Source organism: Lissotriton helveticus, chromosome 2_1 (genome assembly GCF_964261635.1).
Source record: "Lissotriton helveticus chromosome 2_1, aLisHel1.1, whole genome shotgun sequence".
Lineage (NCBI taxonomy): Eukaryota > Metazoa > Chordata > Amphibia > Caudata > Salamandridae > Lissotriton > Lissotriton helveticus.
Genome location: NC_136059.1, coordinates 388,752,996 through 388,777,631, shown reverse-complemented (window position 1 = coordinate 388,777,631; position 24,636 = coordinate 388,752,996). Strand labels below are relative to the sequence as shown.

Sequence of the window (24,636 nt, the reverse complement as noted above, 5' to 3'; positions counted from 1 at the left end):
CGGGGCCTCTTCGTCAGGACCGAGGGGAGATCCCCCTGTCACTCACTAATGTTTTCTCCACATGGGTAGAAAAAAACGTGTATGTACAAAAAAGTGAAAAAAGAACTATGTGAGTAACTACAAATTAATAATTACAGCACATATATGCTACCACACTAATAATGTAGTATGCCTGCAAAATAAGAGTAATAGATTAAAAATGCGCCGATCCCAAGGTGCGCTTAACTCTAAATTACCTGTAAGGAAAAATGAGAAACACACACAGAAATATATACAAGTAGGGGATCCAGTGTAAACATTGAGGATTATTGAAGAGTTCCTTCAGCACACACACAGTCAGTCACACACAGAGTAGTTAACATACATAGGTTCTGTATAGCCAGAGGTTATAGATATGGAAATGCATACTTATCAATGGGGGGATCAATGCCTCATGAGCCAGCATAAGACTGAAGGGTATGGTGGGGTATCAGCTGCAAAGAAGGAAAATGGATATACTGTAATCCTGCCTTCGAAGTGGTGTAAGGTAACTCAACTAGGTTGGGTAGGAATACAGGCTTTATCTTCCTCGAGACGGCTATGCCGTACTTACTGTGCCCCTAGCACGATTGTGCTTCCTCCTTCGTCCGCGGCTTCCGTGGATGTGAAGGGGGTAGTGGGCGGCGTGTTTATATACTCAATGGTAATTGGATAATCGATCAATTAAGCTTGGCGGGAAATATGCCGGGTATACATGGCCAGGAAGGGAAATACGGGGGCGGCCATGTTGGATGGTTAGATATAGCCAATAGATATTGGTTCCTCGGCTGTGGTACCCGTTGAATAACGATTGTGGGCACTTTCCTTGAGTCTAGAGCAAGTTCAAGTTGAAAGAGTAACCAGACCGGGAGGAAACACCGCAGCGGCGCCCGGCGCTGTGTGGTTGGTCCCTGCGCATGCGCCGGAGTTAGCACACTACCGCGCATGCGCGTAGGGCAGTCACTGAAGGTGGTGCGCATGCGCACCGTGCTACCCTAATCGTGATCCTTGCTATCACCAGCGCTGCTCAGATTGGACACTCTCAAAAGAATTTCATGGAAAGTTTTGTGACTATAGGCGCTGGTATACATAAAAACTATCCATATTGATAGGTAAACTGGAGCAAAAAAGTCCGTTTTTTATGCAGCCTCGAGGAGTTTGAGTTAGGAGGAGGTTTTGAGAAGCTGGAAGAGGGGATGTTTACCAGATATTATAATACGGTCCCATATATGCACACCTTTCAGGAACCAGGTTGGCTGGAAGGGGTGAGAATATACGGGGAACTCGTAATGTAGTATGTCTATGTTACAGGGGCCATCTTTACAAACAGAACAAAATTTTTATACAAAACAGAAAAGAGTCCATTTTGGAGACAGAGGTGTCTGCATTGTTATAAGGTACAACAAGCCCTACGTGTGCAATTGAGACCATGGGATGTCATCGTTAAGGCCAGTGCGATGTGACCCCAAACGGAACACCCAACGTTGTTCTTTTGATAGAAGCTCTCTATCATTGGGGAAGATCTCAATAACAGTCCACTTTAGATCATGGACACTGTGTCCCACAGTGGCAAAATGGGCAGACATTTTTGTAGATGTCCTGTTGCAGCGTACATTGTTGCGGTGTTCACCCACGGGTCTGCTGGTCATTCCAACATACTCCTTGTTACACGGACAGGTGATCAAGTACACCACATTGCGACTGTTGCAAAGTACAGTCAACAACCCAGTGTTGATTATGTGGGGAATCAAAAGAAGACCTGCTGCGCTTACTGTGCATATGCATGAGACTAAACAAGGAATGAAGACACATTCTAAAACCGGCCCTGGGGAAAAAGGGGATAAGAGCATGCTGACAGGCAGGCAGTAAAAGCATGCTTTGAGGGAGGTGAATCTAAATTTAAATCATGTTTTTACGAATTTGGAGCTAATTTAATACTGATGTTTTCATTGTTGCAATGGTTTTAAGTATTCACACACAAAAAGATTTTACTTACTTAGAGGTGATCTTTGCCAACATGCTGACTTTTGACTCCCAGGTCAATAGAACAGTGATGTGTTGCTTTTGGGTTAATAAGAGCCTGTAGAAGATCTTTTCTTTTCTTCCCAAGGAGATTAGAGTTTCAGTGGTCATTGCACTTATAACAACCCACCTGGACTACTGTAAGGCCCTTTATCTGAATGCCAATCAGTATTGGCATTCTAAGATTCAGATCATCCAAAATGCGGCTCCTTGGTTGGTGTTGGGCATTCCTAAATGTCTTTCAGTGGGAGAGGGATTATGGACACTCAATTAGCTCCTAGTGAGAAAGCCATGTGTTTGATTTATAAGGCCATCAACAAGCAGGGTGCTTGCTATATGAGACGTCCTTCATACTGTATCACCCTAATAGACAGTTGAGGTCGGCAGGTCGGATGGAAGTGATTGCTACCCAGGTTCAGGAAGGTGATATAGGGTGAGCGTGCATTTTTTATAGCAGCAGCCAGGCAATGGAACACTCTCCCTGAACATATTGTGAGCCTTAATTCATATTCTGTCATTAGTAGGCATGTGAAAACTTTGCTATTTTCGCAACCTTAACCGCTTCTGTCCTCTCCCTCTCCCCCTGTTGTACTCTTGCCGGCTATAATGCTCTCATGCCTTTTGGTTTTAAGCTCTTTACAAATACAAATTGCAAATCTTTTGGGGTTTAATGCCTTATCACACTTGTTATTTTCCTCCTATGCCACACATTCCTTTGTCCTCACAACTACATGTTGTCCAGTACTGTTCATCAACTCTTCACCTCCTTTCTTATAACCTTTTACTGTGCACACAGTACTTTGAAAAATCCAAATCGTTTATTTTTCTACCATCCTGGGCAGTTTTATTCTAACAATCCTTTTTGCTTTAGCTTGACCATCCTCAACCCTTGCCCTCAATATTTCACCATCCGCCTTATTTTTTTCCCTTCACTTACACTCCAGGACACTATCTTGTATTAGGTTTTTTCTGTCAACACTTCAAATAGCACCAGTCCTTAATTTTACATATGGTTCTGTCGCTACAATAATCTGTTTGTTTCAGGATGATAAAACACATTATCTATATTGTTCAATTTTGTTAACTTCTTAAAATGCCCTCATTTCCAGTGATGCGAATTGTATTTCATTGTCTATAAGTATTATTGAAGGAAATGCTTCCCTTTGAAACATTTTCATTAACAATGTTTTACACTGTTAGTGACATACCAGCCACTTCTCATTCTGGCACTTTAAGTAGTGATCTCGCAATAATATAGCTATTTTGGATTTCTTGATGTAGTCTAGTATGTATTTATTTATAGAGCACAGATAGGCAATTAAATAATAAATGAGATAAGGAGCAATGAACGATGGTATATACAGATACAGACACGACTGACAGTTAACAATAGACAGGATAGATGACTTAACATTGGAGCCTCTGTCTAAACTGACCTTCTACACCCCTTACATTTTTCATTTTGACTGAGATCCCACATTCACAATCTTATCACTCCCCATACTCTTGTAGGTTTCTCCTGTCATCCTTTGATCCTCAAGGTCAACTCCCAGTCAACAGAGACCCTCCCTAATAGGTGGTTTCAATGTTATGCTTTGTTGTTTCCTGTGGGCCTCTTAAACTAGTCTTAGGCATACTGATTCCAGAGGTGTATCATATCAGCTCTCAATATAAACTGCTCTATCAGCTTTCCCACCACGACTTGCTGTCTTCCTCTTCTCTGCGTATAGACCTTCTTTTTTCACTCTTTTGCAAAACTTCCTTTCGAATATGTTTCTCTTGTTATTGCTCCAGAACAGTACCAATGCCTCTGTTACAGAAGCACGCGGAAGGTAGGGAAATGTAACCATTTTTATTTCCTTCCAAGTCTTATTTGTACGAAGACGATGGTCTTGTAACTCTAACCATTGCACGCTGCCATTTATTAGGATACATAAAGGTTTCACTTCTCTATTTTGTTAGTGCGATTAATTTCAACTTAAAGCACTGAAAATATTGTCTGAAAATAACATAGTGATTTCCCGCCACTCAGAATATTCGTTTTCCGTTAAACTCACACCCACTAAAGAGACGGTTCTTTCATAAAGGCACAGAATTAAGCCTGCCATGTTTGTAACATGAATATATTATGGCATAAACCCTGCCACACACAACACCATGGCACTTCTTTTCCATCTCTAGTCCTTTCGCCATCACGGTCCAACTAAACATCTTCCTTTCTGCTCCCATGAGTGTGTCCTGCTTCATCATCGTTACTGTCATTTATCAATCTCGGCAGGCAATCTGCTACTTCTTTGTTGGATGCAGGTATTTAAGTCATTTCCTTGCACCTCTGATACACATCAGCCAGATATCTTTTTCACCCATTGACACGTTGTCTGACGCTTTTTCTTCATACACCTCTTTTATTCAGTTTGTGGTCAAACTGAACAGTAATGTAATTTTATTTGCACAGTTAATTAAAACCAATGCAATGCGATACAAAATATGAATTAAGATAAAACACAATATAAAATCACATATCTTTAAAACCATCATAGTATGAACATTGATGTTCTGTTCGTCATAGTTATAAAATCGTATTAGCCTTTCATTTATCACACAGTATTTGGACAGTAGGCATAGTTTGTATTATAAAACAGGTTAGGATCAGGTCGGTTCAAGATTCTAGACCTGGCATTTTTTTCTCCACAGCCTTTAAAAATTTTACAAGGCTGCAGCTCAGTTGAGGGTCCTGAGATGTGAAACAGGTAAGTACTGCACTCCTTCGTGTACGTATCCCAAATCGAATAAAATGCTGTTTCAAAAGAAGTTTCCTCTCCGCTTGCATTTTCTCGCAGGAGCATAGCAGGTGAATCATATCTTCTTGCGTGTAACCACATAGCCGGCATGGCAAACCTGCTTTCAAACTGAACAGTAAAAGTTCTACCCAGAGTAATGTTTTAAATGTCTTCATGCTCACTAACATATTAAGGCTTCTTTTTGTATTACACTGTACCTAGTTTTCTGGTCCTGTTAGTTACCATGACAGAGATACCTCTTCCACTCACTTTTTCTTTCCTGATTTTCAATCTCAAATTGGCTGGCATCAGCAGTTTAATTCTTAATATTGGTGCTCTGCTAAAGTCCTTTTTTTATTTTAGCTTTTCAAGTTCTGTAGCATTCTTCTACTATTGAAACATCGGCTCAATTTTAAAAATATTACTCAGATTAGCTGTTACTTGCAAAACCTTTAATTATTTTGGAATATGATGCTGCCATTCCCAAAAGGAACTGCATATGTACATTGTCTTTTGGTATTGGAGTTGTCACATTTGCATATACCAGACTTTATACAGCCAATATGTCGAATACCCTACTCAAATGATCATAGAGATGTTGGTTTCTTTGTCCCACAACTAGAAATTCGTCCTTAAATAATACCATTCCTTTAAACAAGGCACGACCCTTTGAGAGACTTATGCTGCCTACACCAGATCAAAGGCCATCCTAATAAATATAGTTAGATCTTTGGAGGTAGGATGTCATCTGATCCAGCGATAGGTTGAAGGCAGGCCCAAAGTGAATACATTGCCTTCACCCAATAGGCCTACTTCATCCTCAATATTGAACATTGACCTGGCGTTGTTTCCCCTGTCTTTTTGCCTCTACCTCCTGTATTTTTGATGTGTGCTCGATTTCGTTTTTGCTGGTTTAGATGCTTTGGGCACTTTGCCTCTGCTGATCAGTGTCAAAGTGCAAGTGCTCCCCGAATAAATTGTAAGTGTAATTGGTTATCCATGATTGGCATATTTGTATCACGAAGAAGTCCCTAGTAAAATGCACTAAGTGTGCCAGGGCTGGTGATACAAATGCTACTAGTGGGTCTGCAGCACTGATTGTGCCACCCACATGAGTAGCCCTAAAATGGTGTCTCAGGCCTGCCACCGCAGTGCCTGTGTGCAGTCTGTGAACTTCCATGTCAACCTGGTCAGTGTCCCACTGACCAGGCCTAACACTTCCCTTTCTGTGCACAATGGTCACCCCTATGGAAGGGCCAAGGTACCCCCTAGGGCAGGGTGCAGTGTATGCGAAAGGTAGAGCATGTACTAGTGCAGGAGACATGCTCTGGTAGTGAATTACAGCCATTTTCGTTTTTCTATATTGTAAGGCTATCTTGTCCATAGTCTATAATGGGGAATGCTGGCTACAGTGGCTACCTGCATATCTTCCCATAGGAGCAAGATAGAACATAAAAGTCTGGTATCCCTGAACTCAGAATTTAATAACACATCTTTTAGGAAAGGTGGTTTTTAAATCCTGTGTTTGAGAACAGCACTTTTAGAAAGTTGATGTTCTCTTGTCTGACCTTTCTGTGTGCATTGGCCTGTTTGTGATTTGTCTGTCTGGTTTGTGAGTGACAGGGGCTGGGTGGCTCCCAGAGGCTGAGTGGGCCATCCCTGGGCTGAATAGCTCCATCTGCATCTAGAGTGGTGGGAAGGGGTAACACCTGGGACTGAATAGGGCTGTTCCTGCCTTCCACAATGCTGGCTCCACCTCCTGTTGGTCAGCCGACAACCCTGCCCCTCTCTCCGAAAGGAAAGGAGAGGCCAGGAAAACAAAGTGCTCAAGGAACACCCAGAACTGGTCCAGACCGGGTTCGTAGCCCTCCTGCACAAAGGGAACAAAGACTTTTAGGGGTATAAGTATAGGACCCCAGACTACAGACAACTAGATCATCCTGGAATCAAGAAGGAACCTCTTCCAAGGAGAAAGCTGGAAGACTGAAGAGGAAGGACTGTCCTGCTGTGTGTTTGTGGGCTGACCTGTAGTTCCTATGCTGCCAAAAAGAGGGGGAAGGACTTTTCTTTGTGATGTGTTCCCTTGCTTGAAGAGATCTCCTGTTAAGAAGTGCTAGGAACAAAAGGACTTAACCCCCAGCTTTCCTGAACTCTACTGAGAGAGTTCTGTCCTTCCTAGAGTGCTTGGGCCAGTTGTGGTGCCTCTGGAAGTTGTTCCTGTGTTTGGTAAACTGGAAAAGAAGATACTAAAGACTTTCTGCAAAGTTTCACGCATCCCTCGCTTGCAGAGCGCATCCCCGTCAGTGTGTGGGAATTCCCGCTGCCTCGAAGATCGAGATCGTCCCAGCGCCTGTTGCCGCTGCAAGAACTGATGCATCCTTCGCTTGCGGAACGTATCAATCCTGTGCGGGAACAGTATCATCGCTGCGAGAGTCGTCGCAGAGCCATCACATCCAGGGGCCACGAGAAGAGAAGATCGACACTGCGCCGCACATCGTCGCTGCACCCGAGATCGTCGCTGTCCCGAAGATCGTCGCATCGTACCTTTTGTGAGACGCTTCCTACGAACCCTGCACACCGGAATCCATACAAGGTATCACATCCCTCCCCATACAGACCGGAGTCATCGCAACACGCCCGCTGCGTCCAGCGGGGTTGTCTCATCGCCTCCCCAGGGTCTCGGGAGTGACGCATCACTTATTTTTCAACGCAGCAGCTTTCACTTGGAACTTCTGTCGCATCTAAAGGTACTGTTGGCTAAAACGTGATGCAACTGTGGATTATTTTAACGCAACCTTAAGAACTCTTTTGAAACCATATTCTTGAACTATGTATGTTGGATTTTGTTGTTTTGGTCTTGTTTAGTTTAGATTAAATACTTCTCTTTTTCTAAACTGGTGTGAAGTCCATTTGTGGTGTTTTCACTGTATTACTGTGAGTGTTGGTACAAATACTTTACACTTTGCCTTTGATAAGCTTCACTGCTCATGCCAAGCTACCAAGGGGTGAGCAGGGGTTATCTAAAGAGTGTATCCTTCTTACCCTGACTAGAAGCAAGGGTCCCTATTTGGACATTGGTACCTACCTCTGCCAACCAGAGACCCCCAGATCGAACAGAACCCCAACAACACGTGGGTTCACTCATCCGAAGTCATTGTGCAACATGGTGGCTTCTGTTGGTTTCCTCATGTTTACAACAGGTGGCCCCCTTTCATTCGCCCCCAATTTATTTTTTCCTCCTTTTCATATCTTCACCAAATGTCTGACTTCCTGTGCTATACTGTCTCACTCTTCCAAATGTTACACAAGTCCTACATATGCAGACCTGGATATGAATAGGTGCAAGGCTAGCAGAGTTCCGAACAGTATTGAGGAAGAGAAGTGATCCACTGGGCAGATCTAGATAGAAAGTTAAGTCCCAGAAGGCTGTGAGTAGACAAGCAGTAAACTGAAATATTGCTCTAGTAAGAGTCCTAGCTGTTCAGATTTAAAGCCTTGAGTAAGTGGTTCAAGCCAGAGGTAAGGACTTCCAGACTCCCAGTGCTCCCTGAAAATGAGTTTGCCATAAATTGTTCCTTTTAAAGGTAGGGGGTTCTTTAAGCAGTGCTACCAATTTCAGTAAAGGTCTATTCCTACCAGATTGCTTAAGCCTTTCAGACTGGCATCGTCTAGAGGTGTGAAAGGCATTTTGAGTGATGCAAGCCGGTTTGTATATAGCTTTTGCTTCAGTGGGAAGCCGGTGAAGAAATTCCTTTTGGCCCTAGAAGCAAAGTACAATTTTTTCAATATTGTGATATAATTTTCTCTTTAACCATCTTTTTTGCTTTCTGCTAGTAAATTGGTACCTTTCCAGTGTGTCAAGTTCTTTGGTTGAATTATGGGTGTAGATTTTATTAAATCTTTAATTACTCCCTTCTTCCTCCTCATCCTCAGGAAAGATTTCGTATACATCTTGTGTTTCTCCACCCAAACAGTGCACAAATAGTGCAGCTCTCCCCCTCTATATACTCTCTCTATCTCTCTCTCTCTCTCTCTCTCTCTCTCTCTCTCTCTCTCGATAGATAGATAGATAGATAGATAGGGTACAGGGATCACTGTTGGATAATGCAGAGACATTTTTACCAGTTTCAGCCATGTAAGATGTGGTCCACAAGGAACCATTAGGAGCTGCGGACGTGCCTGTATACACCACACATTTTAGCAAGGCACCTCGACATACCCATACACACTAGTCACACAAACAATACCCAAAAATATACAGAGCCCTTCTCTACCACACTCAAAATCACTGATGCACAAAATGACTTCTAAGTCACCCTCTGTTACGAAGTGTTTGACCCATACAACATACAAGCACCTCAACACGAGGTTAAGAAAATAAATGGGCACTAATACAACATAATCCTACCCAAGAGTCTCATCTGACTCAGAATAAGAAGAATAGTTATTTCTAAAAGCATCAGGCAATCGTTGACTTCTCCAATCTCTATTTTAGCATTCATTAACCTAGAAAATAAAAGTAATTAGTCTGTCCCTACACTGTCGCTAAAGTGACATCCCTACTTAGCATCATCCCCAGGCAAGAGAGGAAAAATGTGTCAGTAATGAGGACTTCCTCAGAAGTACACTCACTTGCATAGGTAAGTAGCCAAAGCTGCAGAGCTCATTCTAAGATGCTCCTTCTAGCTTCCCCTCTAGTCCTCATCCGCTCCTTCTCCTGATCTGCCCTTTCCTGTTCTCTCCTTCTCTCGTTCTGTCGTTCTCACTCTCCTCCCTCGGGCACTATCCCTAATACAAAATCACAAAACAGTAGAACACACCCTTTACACGCCCCTTCGGACAGGTCTCTTTTCCGTACTTTTCAATCGAAACTCCGACTCTATCCAAAAAACGTTGATATGTTCTTGGGTCCCAGACACCTTCTCTGCTGAAAGTTATCATATCTGCATTCCTGTGCACTCCCATGGCGGCTTCTCCTACCATCCTAACTCCTAAAACAAAAGGATTATTCTGCCTAACGAGATGTATGTCCTTGCACCTGCAACAAGAAACATATGAGCGAAACAACCTAGCACGCACACAAAATCTGTTGACTACATTCGGTTAAGAGGAGCCTTCCCAAGGAAAAATCAATTTCAGGCCTACAATATTCAGCTAACATAAGAAATCACGAATAGGCCTCGTATTGCAAAGCATAGAGAATCAGCTAGACCTTTACACGTTTAAACATACATTTCTAAAAACACTTTATAAGCATTGATTTCATTACCCTGCATACATAATAAGCAAAACTACACGTGCAGACTTTAATATGGTACACCTTTAAATCTATTGCATCACTTTATATGTGAACTAATTCATTATGCATCATCTAAAACACATTTTCGATTAAACACGACATTGATCTTCATTGATGACATAATCACATGTCTATTTGCACTAATATATGCTGATTTCAGTACTGCACGTCTAATGACTGCATGTTAATACATTCCTTAAAATATGCGGGTGCTGACTATCCGTGACTATGATGCACCCCTACAATTTTCAGAAAGATGACGCTTTATCAGGTTCCCCTTGCTCTATCAAATATCTAACTCACTGGTGAACCTTGATCTTCATTGCCATGTAGGAGAGACTGATTTGAAAAGAGTGATATTTCTCCTCTGTTCTGTAGGAAACTGGTGAATCAGATGTGCGTGGAGGTGATCAATCACTGTAGTGTGCAAGTAACTTTCTATACATTAGTGTGCATCAAATCGAAAAAGTTATGCCTTTTAGGAACACTGCTCAAGAACATTGGTGTATAGGACCACACCTTTCCCTAAATGTATATGCGAGTGTGACTCGAGTGTGACCGAGAAACTCAAGACTTCAGTAGGTAACTGGTTTGGTGAGCAACAGACAAGCTGCACATCTTGTGCCTGTGGGGAAGCTAATCCTGTTTCTCCTCTAGGAAGAAAGAATGATACCTGCAAAGGTAACAACTTCATGTATCGCAAGGGGCAGGGCTTTTGTCTGATTGGCTGGCCGCAAGTACATGAGAGTGTATGAATGGAAATTTCTAGGCTTTATTACAGCTAGTAATGGGCTAGTTTCTGGACAGAGCAGAATGTCTCCTGGCCACCTCTGTCCTAACATGCCTGGCATGGGTGACTTGAATCTGACCGATCCCTGGAGGGCGGGGCTGTGATAGGCCATGGCTTGCAGCCAGACAGGAAGGACTAGACACAAGGGAATAATATGACAAAATGGCCAGATACTTGGACTCAGTAAGTTACTGACAGGCAGATTCCCATAACTGTTTGCACCAGCTGCGAAGAGTAGAGTTGACGGACTCAAACCCATAAAATACTTCCTTGGTAGGCACTAACTGAGTGAAGTGCAGCAAGTCACCAGTGAAGGCTACCATTCCTGTGGGGGAACAACTGGGTATTGGTATCAGTGCACCTGCTTAAGGGTATTCCTACCCACAGCCTTTGCCCAAAAGTCACCACGAAACACACCTCAATTTTCGAGGTAGAATAACTGCCATAGGATAGCACATTAGGTTGATTAAAGAGGGTTGTTTGGTGGAAAATTTGTCACATCTGCTTATATAATGCTTTCCCTTATTGCATACTTGAAGTAAGTTGAATCATAAAGTGAAGGCAGGTTGATAGTTTCCTCATAAGATTTATTGACATAAAGAATCTCATCCAATAACCAGCAGGTCATGTCTGGAATAACTGTTCAGGTTTACTTATAAAACTGACTTCACTCAATGACTCATTACACTTTTAGCATGACATACTAGGATTCTACACTAACCATTGCATGTGAAGAAGAAAGCAGAAGCAGATTACCACACACCTCCCCTCTTTACTTGATTGAATTACCTTAAAACAAATATGCATGTACTAAAACATCTATACATAGTCAGAAAGATATAATGGTTGTTTAATAAATCTAGATGAACTGCGAATTTCATCTGTTAAACCAGATTGTGGATGAGATTCATCCAAATTTCCACTAGAGCTGTGATTCAACTTGCCTTTTAACTACAACCACTCTACTCAAATTGCAAATGCGATGATCTGGAGTTTTTACCGCATTTCTAAACACTTTTATAACCTTAATTGGTTTCATGAATTTAGAATTAGAGTTTCCCATTAAACCAGGACGTTTTATCATGACCAGATCACCAACCACTACCTTGGTTGTTTTCACACCCTTTTTCGCATCAAAATAGCTCTTTCTCACCTTAGCTTTCCCTTCAACCTTTCTTTTATTTCAACACCATCACATTTACTTTCTTTTCCTCTACTTAATTCATACTTGTTTCCATCCTGGTTCTACATTAGTATTGGGAACTCTTCCTCAGAATAATAAGAAAGGTGTTTTCCCTGTTGTGGAATGAGGAGACAGCCTATATTCTTCAACCCTCTTCATTACCTCAGATTTCCAGTCAAGAGAAAAAGACTTTGCAAGAGATATGGTATCTTTGATCACTCAATTAAATCTCTCTATCATAGCGTTGGCCTCGGGATGATAAAGAGAACAAGTTTTATGAATGACCCCTTTAGAAGAAAGAAATTTTCTCATCTCCTCAGAAACAAGCTGAACTCCATTGTCCGTCAATAATGATATAGGAATCCCTTATCTCGAGAACAAGTCTTTCAAGCATTTGATAATATGCTTAGAGTCAATGGTTGATAAAAAGAAAATTTCCGGCCATCATGAAAACATGTCTGACAGCTAATACAAAAGTTTGTGTACCATTACTAATGATAGGACATAGAATATCCAAGGCAACGTCTTGCCAAGGCCCAGAAGGTCGTCTCCTCAACACCATGGGTTGAAATGAAATGAAATGAAAAAGAAACTTATAAAGCGCTCTGTGGCCAAGCGGCTTCCTGGCGCTGAGGAACACATCAGTGTCTGCCGACAAGTGCGGGGGAAAATTTAGACCGGGAACGCCTGACGAAAAAAGAAAGTTTTAAGGGCTTTCCGGAAGTGAGAGAAAATAGGGATAGAACGAATAGAGATAGGAAGAGAGTTCCAGATCTGCGGGGCGCGCACGGAGAACCGGGTACCCCCTGTGCGGGACTTACGGAAACGGGGGACGTGAAGGAGAGAAAGGGAGGAAGAACGGAGGGAACGGGTGGGGGCGTGAGAGGAGATCAGGGAATTGATAAAGAAAGGAGCAGAACGAGCCTGTGCCCGAAAGGCCAGACAGGCAAGTTTGAACTGGGACCTGAACTGAACGGGGAGCCAGTGGAGGGTTTTAAGGGCAGGAGTGATATGGGAAAATTTAGGAAGGCGGAGGACAAGACGGGCCGCCTGGTTCTGGATGGCCTGGAGACGACGAGTCTCGTAGGCAGGAATGCCTACATACAGGCCATTACCATAATCCAGGCGGGATGTAATGAGGGCAGTGATAATAACTTTAAGGGCGTCAACAGAAAAAACCCGGGAAATTTTGCGAATAAGGCGGAGGGAAAGGAAGCAGGAAGATACAACAGAACTGATGTCCGCGTGCATCGAAAGATCATTACTGATCTTGATGCCCAAGGTCCGAACAGAGGGAACCGGGGAGGGTGGAGGACCAAAGGAAAGGGGCCAAAAAGCTGGGGACCAAGGGTTGGAGGGACCACCAGTGAGGACGAGCTCTGTCTTGTCAGGGTTGAGCTTCAAATGATTGAAGCTCATCCACTGAAAAATAAAGACAAGAGTAGAGCTGAGCTTGGGGAGAGAGTGAGTGGGGGAAGATAGATCAAAGACGAGCTGGAGGTCATCAGCGTAGTTATACACCGAGACCCCCAGCTCAAGAAGCGAGGAAATGAGGGCGGATATAAAGATTAAAGAGAAGAGGGGAAAGAGAAGAGCCTTGGGGTACCCCACACGTGACCGGGAGGGGGGGAGCAGAGAAGGCGGAGAGGTGGACTGCCTGTGAGCGTCCCTGAAGAAAGGAGGAGATCCAGGAGAGGGCGGAGCCCTGAATGCCCGCTGCGCTGACACGGTCAAGAAGAATAGCGTGATCGACCGTGTCAAACGCAGCGGACAGATCCAGAAGGACTAGAGCCTGAGGAAAATTGCCATCAGCCTTGCCCTTCAATTCATCAAGGACCGCAAGGACCACACCCTCAGTGGAGTGGCCCGGTCGAAAGCCAGCCTGGTGGGAGGCCAAGATGTTGTTCTCCTCGATGTAAGATGAGAGACAAGATGTGACGTGGCTCTCAAGAATCTTCCCTAGATAGGGGAGGAGGGAGATCGGCCTAAAATTCGATGGAAGGGAGGGATCCAGGCCAGCTTTCTTCAGAATAGGAAGCACAATGGCAGACTTAAAGAAAGAAGGGACAGAACCCAGGGCTAAGCAAGAGTTGAGGAAGGTTAGGGGGGGGGTGGGACAACTAGTATATAGGATTCTGAGAATTCGAGCAGGGGCACAATCCGCCGGAGAGCCGGACTTGACCTTAACAAGAAGGTCAAGAAACAGCTCAAGTGAGATAGGTGTGAAATGATCGAGAACAGAGGAAGAGAGGGGGAGATGGTCCGGTAGGTCGAGATGAGGCACAGTCGGGATGTTGGCCTTAATGGTGATAATTTTATTAATGAAATAGTTATTCAGCGAATGACAGAGAGATTGCGAGGGAGCGGGGGAAAGACCAGCACGGTCAGAGGTGGCAAGGCTACGGACCAAAGAAAAGATCTCACGGGATTTGTTGGCCGAGAGGGCAACGCGGTCCGTGAAATATTTAGATTTGGCCGCTAAGATGGCCGATTTATAATTGTTGAGGAGAGCCTTATAGGTCAGGCGGAGAGTGGGACAATAGTTGCGACGCCAACGACGTTCCGACCGCCTAAGCTCGAGCTTCAGGGATCTAAGGTCGTTGGAGAACCACCTATGGGCATCGTGGAGGCGGGCCGATCTGATCTTTTTAAGTGGAGCGGCCTGGTCACAGGCCGAGGAAAGCCAGATGTGAATGGCATTCGCCTGGTTTTCCACAGAGAGGTCGGTCAGAACGGGGGCCGATAGGGAAAGAGAGGAGGAAAGGTCATTGAGATCAACCTTATTCCAGCTCCGAGCCCAGATGTTCTTGGGCAAGGTGGCTTTCTCGGGCTGACCTAAGGGGATGGAAAAAGAGATCAAAAAATGATCTGACCAACCACAGGGAGCAATAGAAGAGACCAAAGGGTTACAGCGTAGAGACCAAATCTGGTCAAGGATGTGACCGTGGGTATGGGTGGGGGTCGAAACGTGGGATGAAAAATTAAGGCAAGAGAGAGTAGCAGAGAAATCTTTAGAGAGAGAGTCCTCCCGCGGATCACCCGGCCAAAAGTTAAAATCCCCCAGCAGAATTAGCGAAGAATTATTTACAGCCAGGGTGGCCAAGAGATCCTGCAGAGAGGACACAAAAGAAGGCATGTGTTGAGGGGGACGGTACAGAAGGATCACCGTGAGGGGAACCGGGAGATTAAGAGAGCGGGCCACCAGAAAATCAACACTGGGAATACAAGGATGCGAAAGGAGCTGGAATTGCAAGGAACGGCGAGCTATCATCGCCACGCCACCCCCAGTTCTTCCATCTGGGCGGTCGGCGCGGAGGGCGTAGTGAGTTGCCGGGAGGATAGCAAGAAGGTCAGGGAGTGAATGGGCAGAAAACCAAGTCTCAGTGAGGAAAAGGAAATCCGGGGGGTCAGTGTCCAGTAAATTGAAAAGAGCGGTTTGGTGTTTTACGGCGGAGCGCGTATTTAAAAGAATAGCAGAGGCAGGAGGAGGGCCAGGGGGAACACGAGCTAGGGAAGGCAGAGGAAGAATAGGGGAAGGAGAAGAGGGCAAAGCAGCACCAGAGAGTGAGGGGGCGTAGATACCGTGCAAGGAAAGGTTTAGAGCTGCAGAAGGGGAGAGGGGAATAGAGGCAGAGCGAGAAGACAGTTGAGCCGAAGAGTACGCCAGACGAGGGGCAGGGTCTGTGGCCCCTGGTCCCCGCCGGTCGTGGACGGGCGCAGACGGGCTTGCCTTAGGCGCGCCCGCTGCGCCCGTCCGCTGCGCGAACGGTAGAAGCACATGATAAATAGTGCGGCAGGAGGGCGTGGTCAAGGAGTGGGCGTGGCCGGGGGAGCGTCCGCTCCAGGCGGCAGGCGATGGAATGAGCGGGCGAAGCAGCGATCAGCTCGGCTGCGAGGGCGGCAGAGTTGAGGACAGGACCCCAGAGGCAGGTAGGCAATGTGAATTTTAAAAAGCGCGGATTAGCGCTACAGAATAAAGATACAGGGATTAAAACAGAAGAGGTCTAAACGCTCCCGCGGAAGGCAGGGGAGTGCTCCAATGGGGAAAGAGCTAGCAATCGGCTCCTAAATACCGGCCCAAGGGGGCGTGGTCAAGGAGTGGGCGTGGCCGGGGGAGCGTCAGGTAGGCAATGTGAATTTTAAAAGCGCGGATTAGCGCTACAAAATAAAGATACAGGGATTAAAACAGAAAAGGTCTAAACGCTCCCGCGGGAGGCAGGGGAGTGCTCCGATGGGGAAAGAGCTAGCAATCAGCTCCTAAATACCGGCCCAAGGGGGCGTGGTCAAGGAGTGGGCGTGGCCGGGGGAGCGTCCGCTCCAGGCGGCAGGCGATGGAATGAGCGGGCGAAGCAGCGATCAGCTCGGCTGCGAGGGCGGCAGAGTTGAGGACAGGACCCCAGAGGCAGGTAGGCAATGTGAATTTTAAAAAGCGCGGATTAGCGCTACAGAATAAAGATACAGGGATTAAAACAGAAGAGGTCTAAACGCTCCCGCGGAAGGCAGGGGAGTGCTCCAATGGGGAAAGAGCTAGCAATCAGCTCCTAAATACCGGCCCAAGGGGGCGTGGTCAAGGAGTGGGCGTGGCCGGGGGAGCGTCCGCTCCAGGCGGCAGGCGATGGAATGAGCGGGCGAAGCAGCGATCAGCTCGGCTGCGAGGGCGGCAGAGTTGAGGACAGGACCCCAGAGGCAGGTAGGCAATGTGAATTTTAAAAAGCGCGGATTAGCGCTACAGAATAAAGATACAGGGATTAAAACAGAAGAGGTCTAAACGCTCCCGCGGAAGGCAGGGGAGTGCTCCAATGGGGAAAGAGCTAGCAATCAGCTCCTAAATACCGGCCCAAGGGGGCGTGGTCAAGGAGTGGGCGTGGCCGGGGGAGCGTCAGGTAGGCAATGTGAATTTTAAAAGCGCGGATTAGCGCTACAAAATAAAGATACAAGGACTTTTAGATTTGTCACTTAAGGAACACGTAACACAATCACGTATCACTCACTCAATTTCCTATCCATCTCTGGCCACCAATACATCATACGTAGTCTCTCTTAACATTTAGATAAGCCACCATGAGACGAATGCACCATATCAATGAGCTCCTTCCTAAGAGAATTGGGAGGAATAATTCTTGTACCACGAAATAACAATCCTTTATCAATGGACAGTTCCTTTCGCAATGGCCAACATTTCTTGCAGCTATCTGATCCTTCTTTATTACTCACCCAACCTTTACTAATCAATTTCATAACTTCATTCAAAGTCTCATCATGATGCATTTCATCACACCACTGTTTTTCAGAAATTACATCATGTTCAATTGCACAAACCCACTCTTCACCATCCTCTACATCTTCATCCACTACGTCTGATTTAGGAGCTAGGCGAGACAAGACATCAGCAACCTTGTTCTCTAAACCTGGAATGTAATGTATCACAAAATTATATTCCTGTAAACCGATTACCCATTTAGTTATCCTTCTGGAAATTGAGTCCAGTCCCTTCTTGCTAAATATTTCAATAAGGGGTTTATGATCAGATCGTACCTCAAACTCAACACCTCAAAGAATAGTTTTTAATTTTTTTATTGCTGAAAACATTGCCAAGGATTCTCTCTCCACCGCTGAATATCTTGTCTCAGGGTCTTTAAGAGTACGAGATAAAAACATTATGGTTTGCATTCCACTAGGGCCCAGTTGTTGCAGAACCGCACCCGATCCTTTTTCACTCACATCAGTGATGAAAACGGGCTTAAATTCCAGGTTGAAACTACTGAGAGAAGGGGCGGTTTTGAGTTTTTCTTTGATTTTCAGAAATTCATTTTCACAAGCCTCGGACTATTCCAAGTCAACTCCCTTCTTCAACAAATGTCTCATATTGACAGCACAATCCGCAAAATTCCTCACAAACTTAGCTAGTACTCTACGACACCCAAAAAATTGAATGAGCTCACTTTTGCATGAGGGCGAACTCATCTCTTGCATGGTGTTAATCAAATCAGACTAAGGTTTCACCCCTTCACTGGTGATATTATGACCTAAGTAATTTATTGAGTTTGTTCTAAATCTGCACTTTTCAGCTTTAATAGTCAAGTTATGCTCACACAATCTTTCCAAGGCTTCCCTAAGTCTACCGTCATGTTCTGTCTCATCATCACCATATACCAAAATGTCATCCTGATATACATAAATACCTTGAAGGCCATAAATAATTTTTTCAATAACTCTCTGGAAGACAGAAGAGGCTGACACCAAACCAAAGGGCATGCGTTTGAATTTATAAGTATCAAAAGGAGTTATGAAAGACGTGAATTCCCTACATGTCTCAAAGTTCTATTTGATGATAGGCTGAGGTGTGGTCTATCGTGTTAAAGACTTTTGCACTACCTAATAACGCCAATAACTCATTTATGTTGGGTAAAGGATACTTATCAACCACAACACATTTATTTAATTGTCTCAAGTCGATGCATAACCTCAAATCTCCATTAGATTTTATAGCTGCTACAACCGGAGCCATCCATTCGGTCCCCTCAACGTCTTCAATTATGCCCCAATTTTTAAGTTTGTCTATTTCTTTTCTCATGTCATCTCTTATCACAATAGGTACACTCCTTACTTTACAACAAACAGGTATAGAGTCTTTCTTGAGCACAATCTTATGTTGATACCCTTTAAGACAATGCAATTTAATTCCTGAAAACTTTGGGATAATTTCTTTTGAGCTCAGCAACAAAGCTACCGTCAGACTTTTCAACGACTACTGAATTCACCCGTTCTCTCAATTGAATTGGAGGATCCACATTGGGGTCCAGGTAAGCTCCAAGATCGCCTTCATGGATCCAACTAATTATACTGTCCCCTTTCTTTGAAACATAAATCTTGCCCGAAACTAGTCTACCTTTAAACTCAATGAGACCAATGAAATACCCATGTAACTTGATGGGTTCTCCACCATAAGCCAAAGGCTTAATATCCGGTTTTAAAAGATTTACTCTCCCCTTCAAATTTTTCAAATAAAACTCACCCGAAACAATAGTTAATTTTGCACCCAAGTCAAATAAAACTCTCGTGCTAGCTCCTTCAACTAAAATACTGTCACAGGGACTATTTTTTTCTTATCCCCATTCACAACTTGCACAACAATTTGTCCACACTCATAGTCATCAGTTTCAGACTCCACATAATCATTATCATACTCTTCAACTTCTTTAACTTTACAAACCGGTCTACTTTTACACAAAGATGTCAAATGACCTTTCTTCTTGCAATTAGAACAAGTCTGACTCAAGGCTGGACACTTTTTGTCATTTGCGAAGTGTCCTGTTTTACCACACCTAAAACACTTAATATTGACCCATTTTTCATTGACTCTTTCGTTGTGCATTGCTGCACCTTTTTGTTTTTCCTTAAAGTCGAGATCTGTTCTACCCTTGAGTTTACTTTCTTGAACTTTGTAAACTTTATCTGAATCTTTATTTTATACTGCAACACATTTCAATGAGTATTCTATCCTCTTGGCAACCCCCAGAACCTCATCTAAGGTGGGCCAGTAACCACAACTCCTCCCTGACCTTTTCCATACTACATCCAAACATGAATTGGTCACAAATCGTTCGTCAGTGAGGTTATCAAATTTGCAAGAAGATGCAAGCTTCCTTAAGTATGTAACATACCCTTCCACCATTTCTTCACCACCCTGCATTCTTTTTGCAAACATACATCGCTCTAAAATTGTGCTCACCTTTGGTAAATAATGCTTATCTAATTTTTTTATGCATATCTCGTAATCATGGAGGCCATTAGCTTCCTCTCCAGACAAATCAGGTAAGTGGTCGATGACATCTTGGCCTTCCGACCCCAAACAGTGTAACAATAACGAAGATTTTCTTTCAGCACTGAGCGAGGGCCCACAAACCCTCGCATATCTTTCAAATACTACCTTTCACTTCTTGCATGGAATTAGAGGATCACCAGGAGCACTAAGAAAGAAGGGTGCAGCAGAGACGTTTTGCATGTTTGATACAAAAATCTGTACATTAACCTTTTTTGTATAGAATGGACAAATTATAAAAATCCAAACATTCCTCTTAAAGTTGAACAAGAGCTATGCACTACAATAATAAAAAATAAAATAGTTAGTGAAAGCAAAATAGAATTACTCGTATTATGCACCAGCGTTTAAAATGTGGAAACAATATATATTCCTAAGATAAAACAATAGAAATAAATTCAACAAATCACCTCCAGATCTTGTATAGTCCACAAGCATGCTGTGTGCATCAGCGCGACAAAGTAAGTATCAGCGTGAAGAAGTGATGCACCTCGCTGAGTAATACCAAGCTGTGTGCATCAGCGTACAAAGTAAATGCAACCCGATGAAGAAGATCCTGCTGTGTGCATCAGCGTGAAATCGATGCACGAAGGGCAATAAATCAAAACAAACTGTGCGTCAATACAGCTCGAAGAGGATCCTACTGTGCGCATCAGCGTGGAACTGATGCACAATTAGCAATTATAAGCCGTGCGCACAAGAAAGTGACTTTCGTGCTCAGTTATTGACGTTCCCACAACCAGATCCCAAGACAAAATGGCTGCTACGTTCTTGCACGCATTGACATTTGTGTGCAAACGTGAAGCGTACGTGGAGCAGTAGAGCAGCTTTGACGTAGAATGAAGAGCGTCTGAGAACTCCACAAATGAGCAGTAGAGTAGCTTGACGTAGAATACAAATCGTCAGAGGATCGCGTTCAGGATTCCAAGGCTGCCACAACTGGTTTGTTATAACAACTTTGTTATTATTTAATTTAGATACAGTGATTCCTACGCATATATACCTTGCTCTTTCCCTTTTTTAGAGAATGAATTTATCGGGTAACTCCAGCAAGGGAAATGTACTAAAGCATCTCAACAACACGATCATGAAGGCCGTAATAAGTTTTAAGTTAACGGTGTTAAAAACAATGCTTTACATCACGCTCCTTATTAAAGTCGATAAATATTCAATGCTGGTCATGGAAGAAAAGTCTTCATAAATGTTATATTTAGAGCATCACGAGTTAGTTAGCTTGACAATCTAAATAATAGGATGAGCCCGCATCAAATAAACACCAAGCAAAGAAAATATGAAAAGTATTTTGACTACAGCTTGAGTAACTATTCGGCGAAAAGCTCCCAATCCCTTATTATATTATAAAGAAAACCTCCTTGTTTCCAAACTAGTTCATTAAGTTCAAACAAGGTTTTTTTTTTTTTAAAGAGATCCAAGAAGTAATTGTCCCTTATAAAACAGCTTGGAAAACAAATTGATGCTCCTCACCAATCTTCCTTGTTGAGATTCTTGCGCTGCCGACTACGCCAGTGAAGTAAGTTGAATCATAAACGGAAGGCAGGTTGATAGTTTCTTCATAAGATTTATTGGCATAAAGAATCTCATCCAACAACCAGCAGGTCAGGTCTGGAATAACTGTTAAGGTTTACTTAAAAAACTATCATAGAATGTCATGACTTCACTCAATGACTCATTACACATTCTAGCATGACATACTAGGATTCTACACTAAACATTGCATGTGAAGAAGGAAGAAGCAGATTACCACAATACTGTTCACTGAGCAGTCTGTATAAGGCATTACTATCATCACTCCGAGAGGCCTGTGGTGGCTCTCCCGGAGATGAAGCAGAGAGATGTTTCTTCATTAGGAGTATGTGTTCCAGAATATGTTTGTAACCCACTTTTGAAAGAGAGAGAGTGAGAATAGTCCTACACCTGACACACAACCTTTTTTTGCAGCTAATCATTAGAGCACTGTCTAGTTTAGCCATAGGATTCTATGTGTGCTTAAAATATGGGTGACTTTTTGCACCGTTTTGCACGGGTGACTTTTGCACCTTGCTTTAGGAACAGTGTCCCCTTTTTGGCATACATGCTTAAAATATGAGGCAACGCAAGCCTCAATCCTGTTTTTATCTGTGACATTGCTATCTGTGGTATGAGAGGGCCATTAATAGACCTATTCATTCACTTATACAAAGAGCATTTTGAAGGCAGTCTGTTATAATGCAACACTACATTTGAGGCCAGCATTTACATTGAAATTTGCAAATAATTGAGAAACTGGGGGGGGGGGGGAGATTTTTCATCTTTAAACTTGTAGGGAAGTGCAATCCACCTCCCCTCCGCCCACTGGTGTAACAAAACTTGAGAGGGCCCCCCTGCAAGTTATGTGGAAGGCCCCTCCAGACTCAATCATGAGCTCTCCAGCCAGAGTACTGTGCTGAGGGGGACCCCTGGAGGCTGAGGCCCCCCGCACAACGGGGGCTGCAGGGGCCTGTATTACCCAAATTCCTCCACCCACTCAGATTGAAAAGACTGTCTATTCCATCTAAGCTAGGTTTGGGTCCCCATTACTCAAATAATTTGTAACCATGTACAATTTCTCCATGGCGCCCCTGCTCGGACTCAGGAGGCATTCTATCTAGTGCACTCTTTTCTTATGGGAAGTGCATGGCACCACAGTAGTCACCTGTGCCTTTGTCCAAATTAGATAATTGGTACACCCATCAATATCTGCTTTTACCACTGCAACACCTTTAGGCTGTACAGTCCCCAAGAGTGACCGGGTATGAGTGGGCATAATAAGTACTAGTTTCACATATTTTGTTTGTGTAAGTCTTGGATTAGAATGGACGTATGTTTGCAAGTTACCTCTTTTTCACTGTCTATGACCTCTTTCTTTTTGTGATCAGGGATTCATTCCCCCACCTGGTGCTGTCCTATGAAGGTGCCTTGTATGCTTCAGCTTGCTTTCACCATGTATGGATTTGCAGAGAGGATATGGCCTCACAAGAAAGCAACCATCTTGCAGATAACCTGGCCATACCTCTCTTTGGTGCATATTTTTGTGAATGGTGAACAAACTGCAATTGTAAAAGGAAGTATGTAATGCAATATAAAATTGATATTGGCAACCCAAACAGCGTTATAAGCATAACTTCACCAATCAGTCACAATAGTGAAAGATTACGTTTTTAGACATGTTTAATTGATCAAATAACTTAAACTTCCATTTGTTCGGATGTGATACAGCATTATTGTGACAAATTATATTTTGATCCAAAATGTTAGTTTCACCACTTCAATTTCTTCTTTTCTAGGTTTCACCAAATCTCAAACCAATGCAGCAGGTTGAGCACTAAATCTGGATCATGTAACATCGCTTTTCAACAGTTCAACAGAAAAAGCATCAACTGCACTTAGATTTTATATATTTTTAACCGCTTGATTTAAAATGCCAATTGTTCAAACTGTATCTCTTACAAACCAGGTTTTAAATTATTATTTTTTGCAGACTTTATATCTTCATGACAGTCATCAGAAGTATTACATCAGCAATAATATGTCAAAAACAGTTCAATAAATATCTGGTTATGTAGTTCTCTACACAGTGTCTTGTGTGATTTGAGTTTAATGGTGTAAGTAACACATACTCATGATAATCCATGCAGAAGAATCTCTCTTTAATAGAAGTTAAAGTTATGCCTCTGTTAGACATGATATCCATGGTGTTGTATCCCCCCAAACTTGGTCTTCACTCCTCCTGCTTGGCGGAATTTGTTTTTTGTAGGCACTAGGACTCTATCACCGTTTAGCTGTGGTAAAGTGCATGTGATCTCTCCTTCAAACATGGTAAAATTGGCCTACACCTAATTGCCACATTTCATTTATTTGTAAGTCCCTAGTAAATTACCCTACACGTACTCTGGGCCTGTAAATTAAATGCTACTAATGGGCCTGCAGCACTTATTGTGCCAGTCACAAAAGTAGCCTTTTAATACATATCTCAGGCCTATGGTGCTGTTTTAAAGTGCCATTTCGACCTGGCAGAATGAAGATTCTGCCAGACCTAAACCTTCCTTTTTAATACTAATTATTCACCCCTAAGGTAGGCCATTAAGACCCGCAGGGTAGGGTTCATTGTATTTTTAAAAAGCAGAACATGTGTACTTAAGTTGTACATGTCCTAGCAGTGAAAAAAAAAAACTAAAGTCGTTTTTCATTGTGCCTATCTCAACTACGGGTTAGCTTATTACATCTAATAAGTGATAACTTTGAATTGGGAGCAGAGAGACAGTGTTTACACTCATATGAATTGCAATTTTAAATCCTGTTTAGTGCCAAAATCCGATTTGAAGTCGCAAATCTGAAAATGCCACTATTAGAAATGCATGGTGAGCAAAAAAACGATGGATTTAGGCACAGATCTCTGTACTGGGGTTAATGTATGACATTGTTATGCATTCTGTCCATCAATTGTTCTTTTTGCATTCTGTCCATCAATTGTTCTTTTTGCACTTTTAGAAAGTAGACATTTTCTTTTACCAACCATTTGTGTCTTCTGTCCACGTCCTGTGTCACATGCCTGTAAGTGGCTGCGCTGTTGGAGTTTGTCTGTTGCTTCCAGACAGTAACACAGAGGTGACTTAAGTGGGGAAAGGATGGGCAACCCTGGCAGGATGACTGGGGGGTGCTTTACCCATCCCCACATATATTTCA

The 24,636-nt window shown here is 43.3% G+C and overlaps 1 protein-coding gene across 1 annotated transcript in view; it reads left to right on the top strand.

Annotated features, from left to right (window-relative positions):
* Positions 1-23,523, top strand: part of OXCT1 (3-oxoacid CoA-transferase 1) — a 551,535-nt gene extending 528,012 nt beyond the window's left edge. Inside the window, exon 17 of the mRNA XM_078675010.1 lies at positions 23,238-23,523. Within this exon, the coding sequence (XP_078531136.1) occupies positions 23,238-23,279 (42 nt within the window). The 3' untranslated portion in view covers positions 23,280-23,523. The remainder of the gene's footprint in view (positions 1-23,237) is intronic.
* The last annotated feature ends 1,113 nt before the right edge of the window (positions 23,524-24,636 follow it).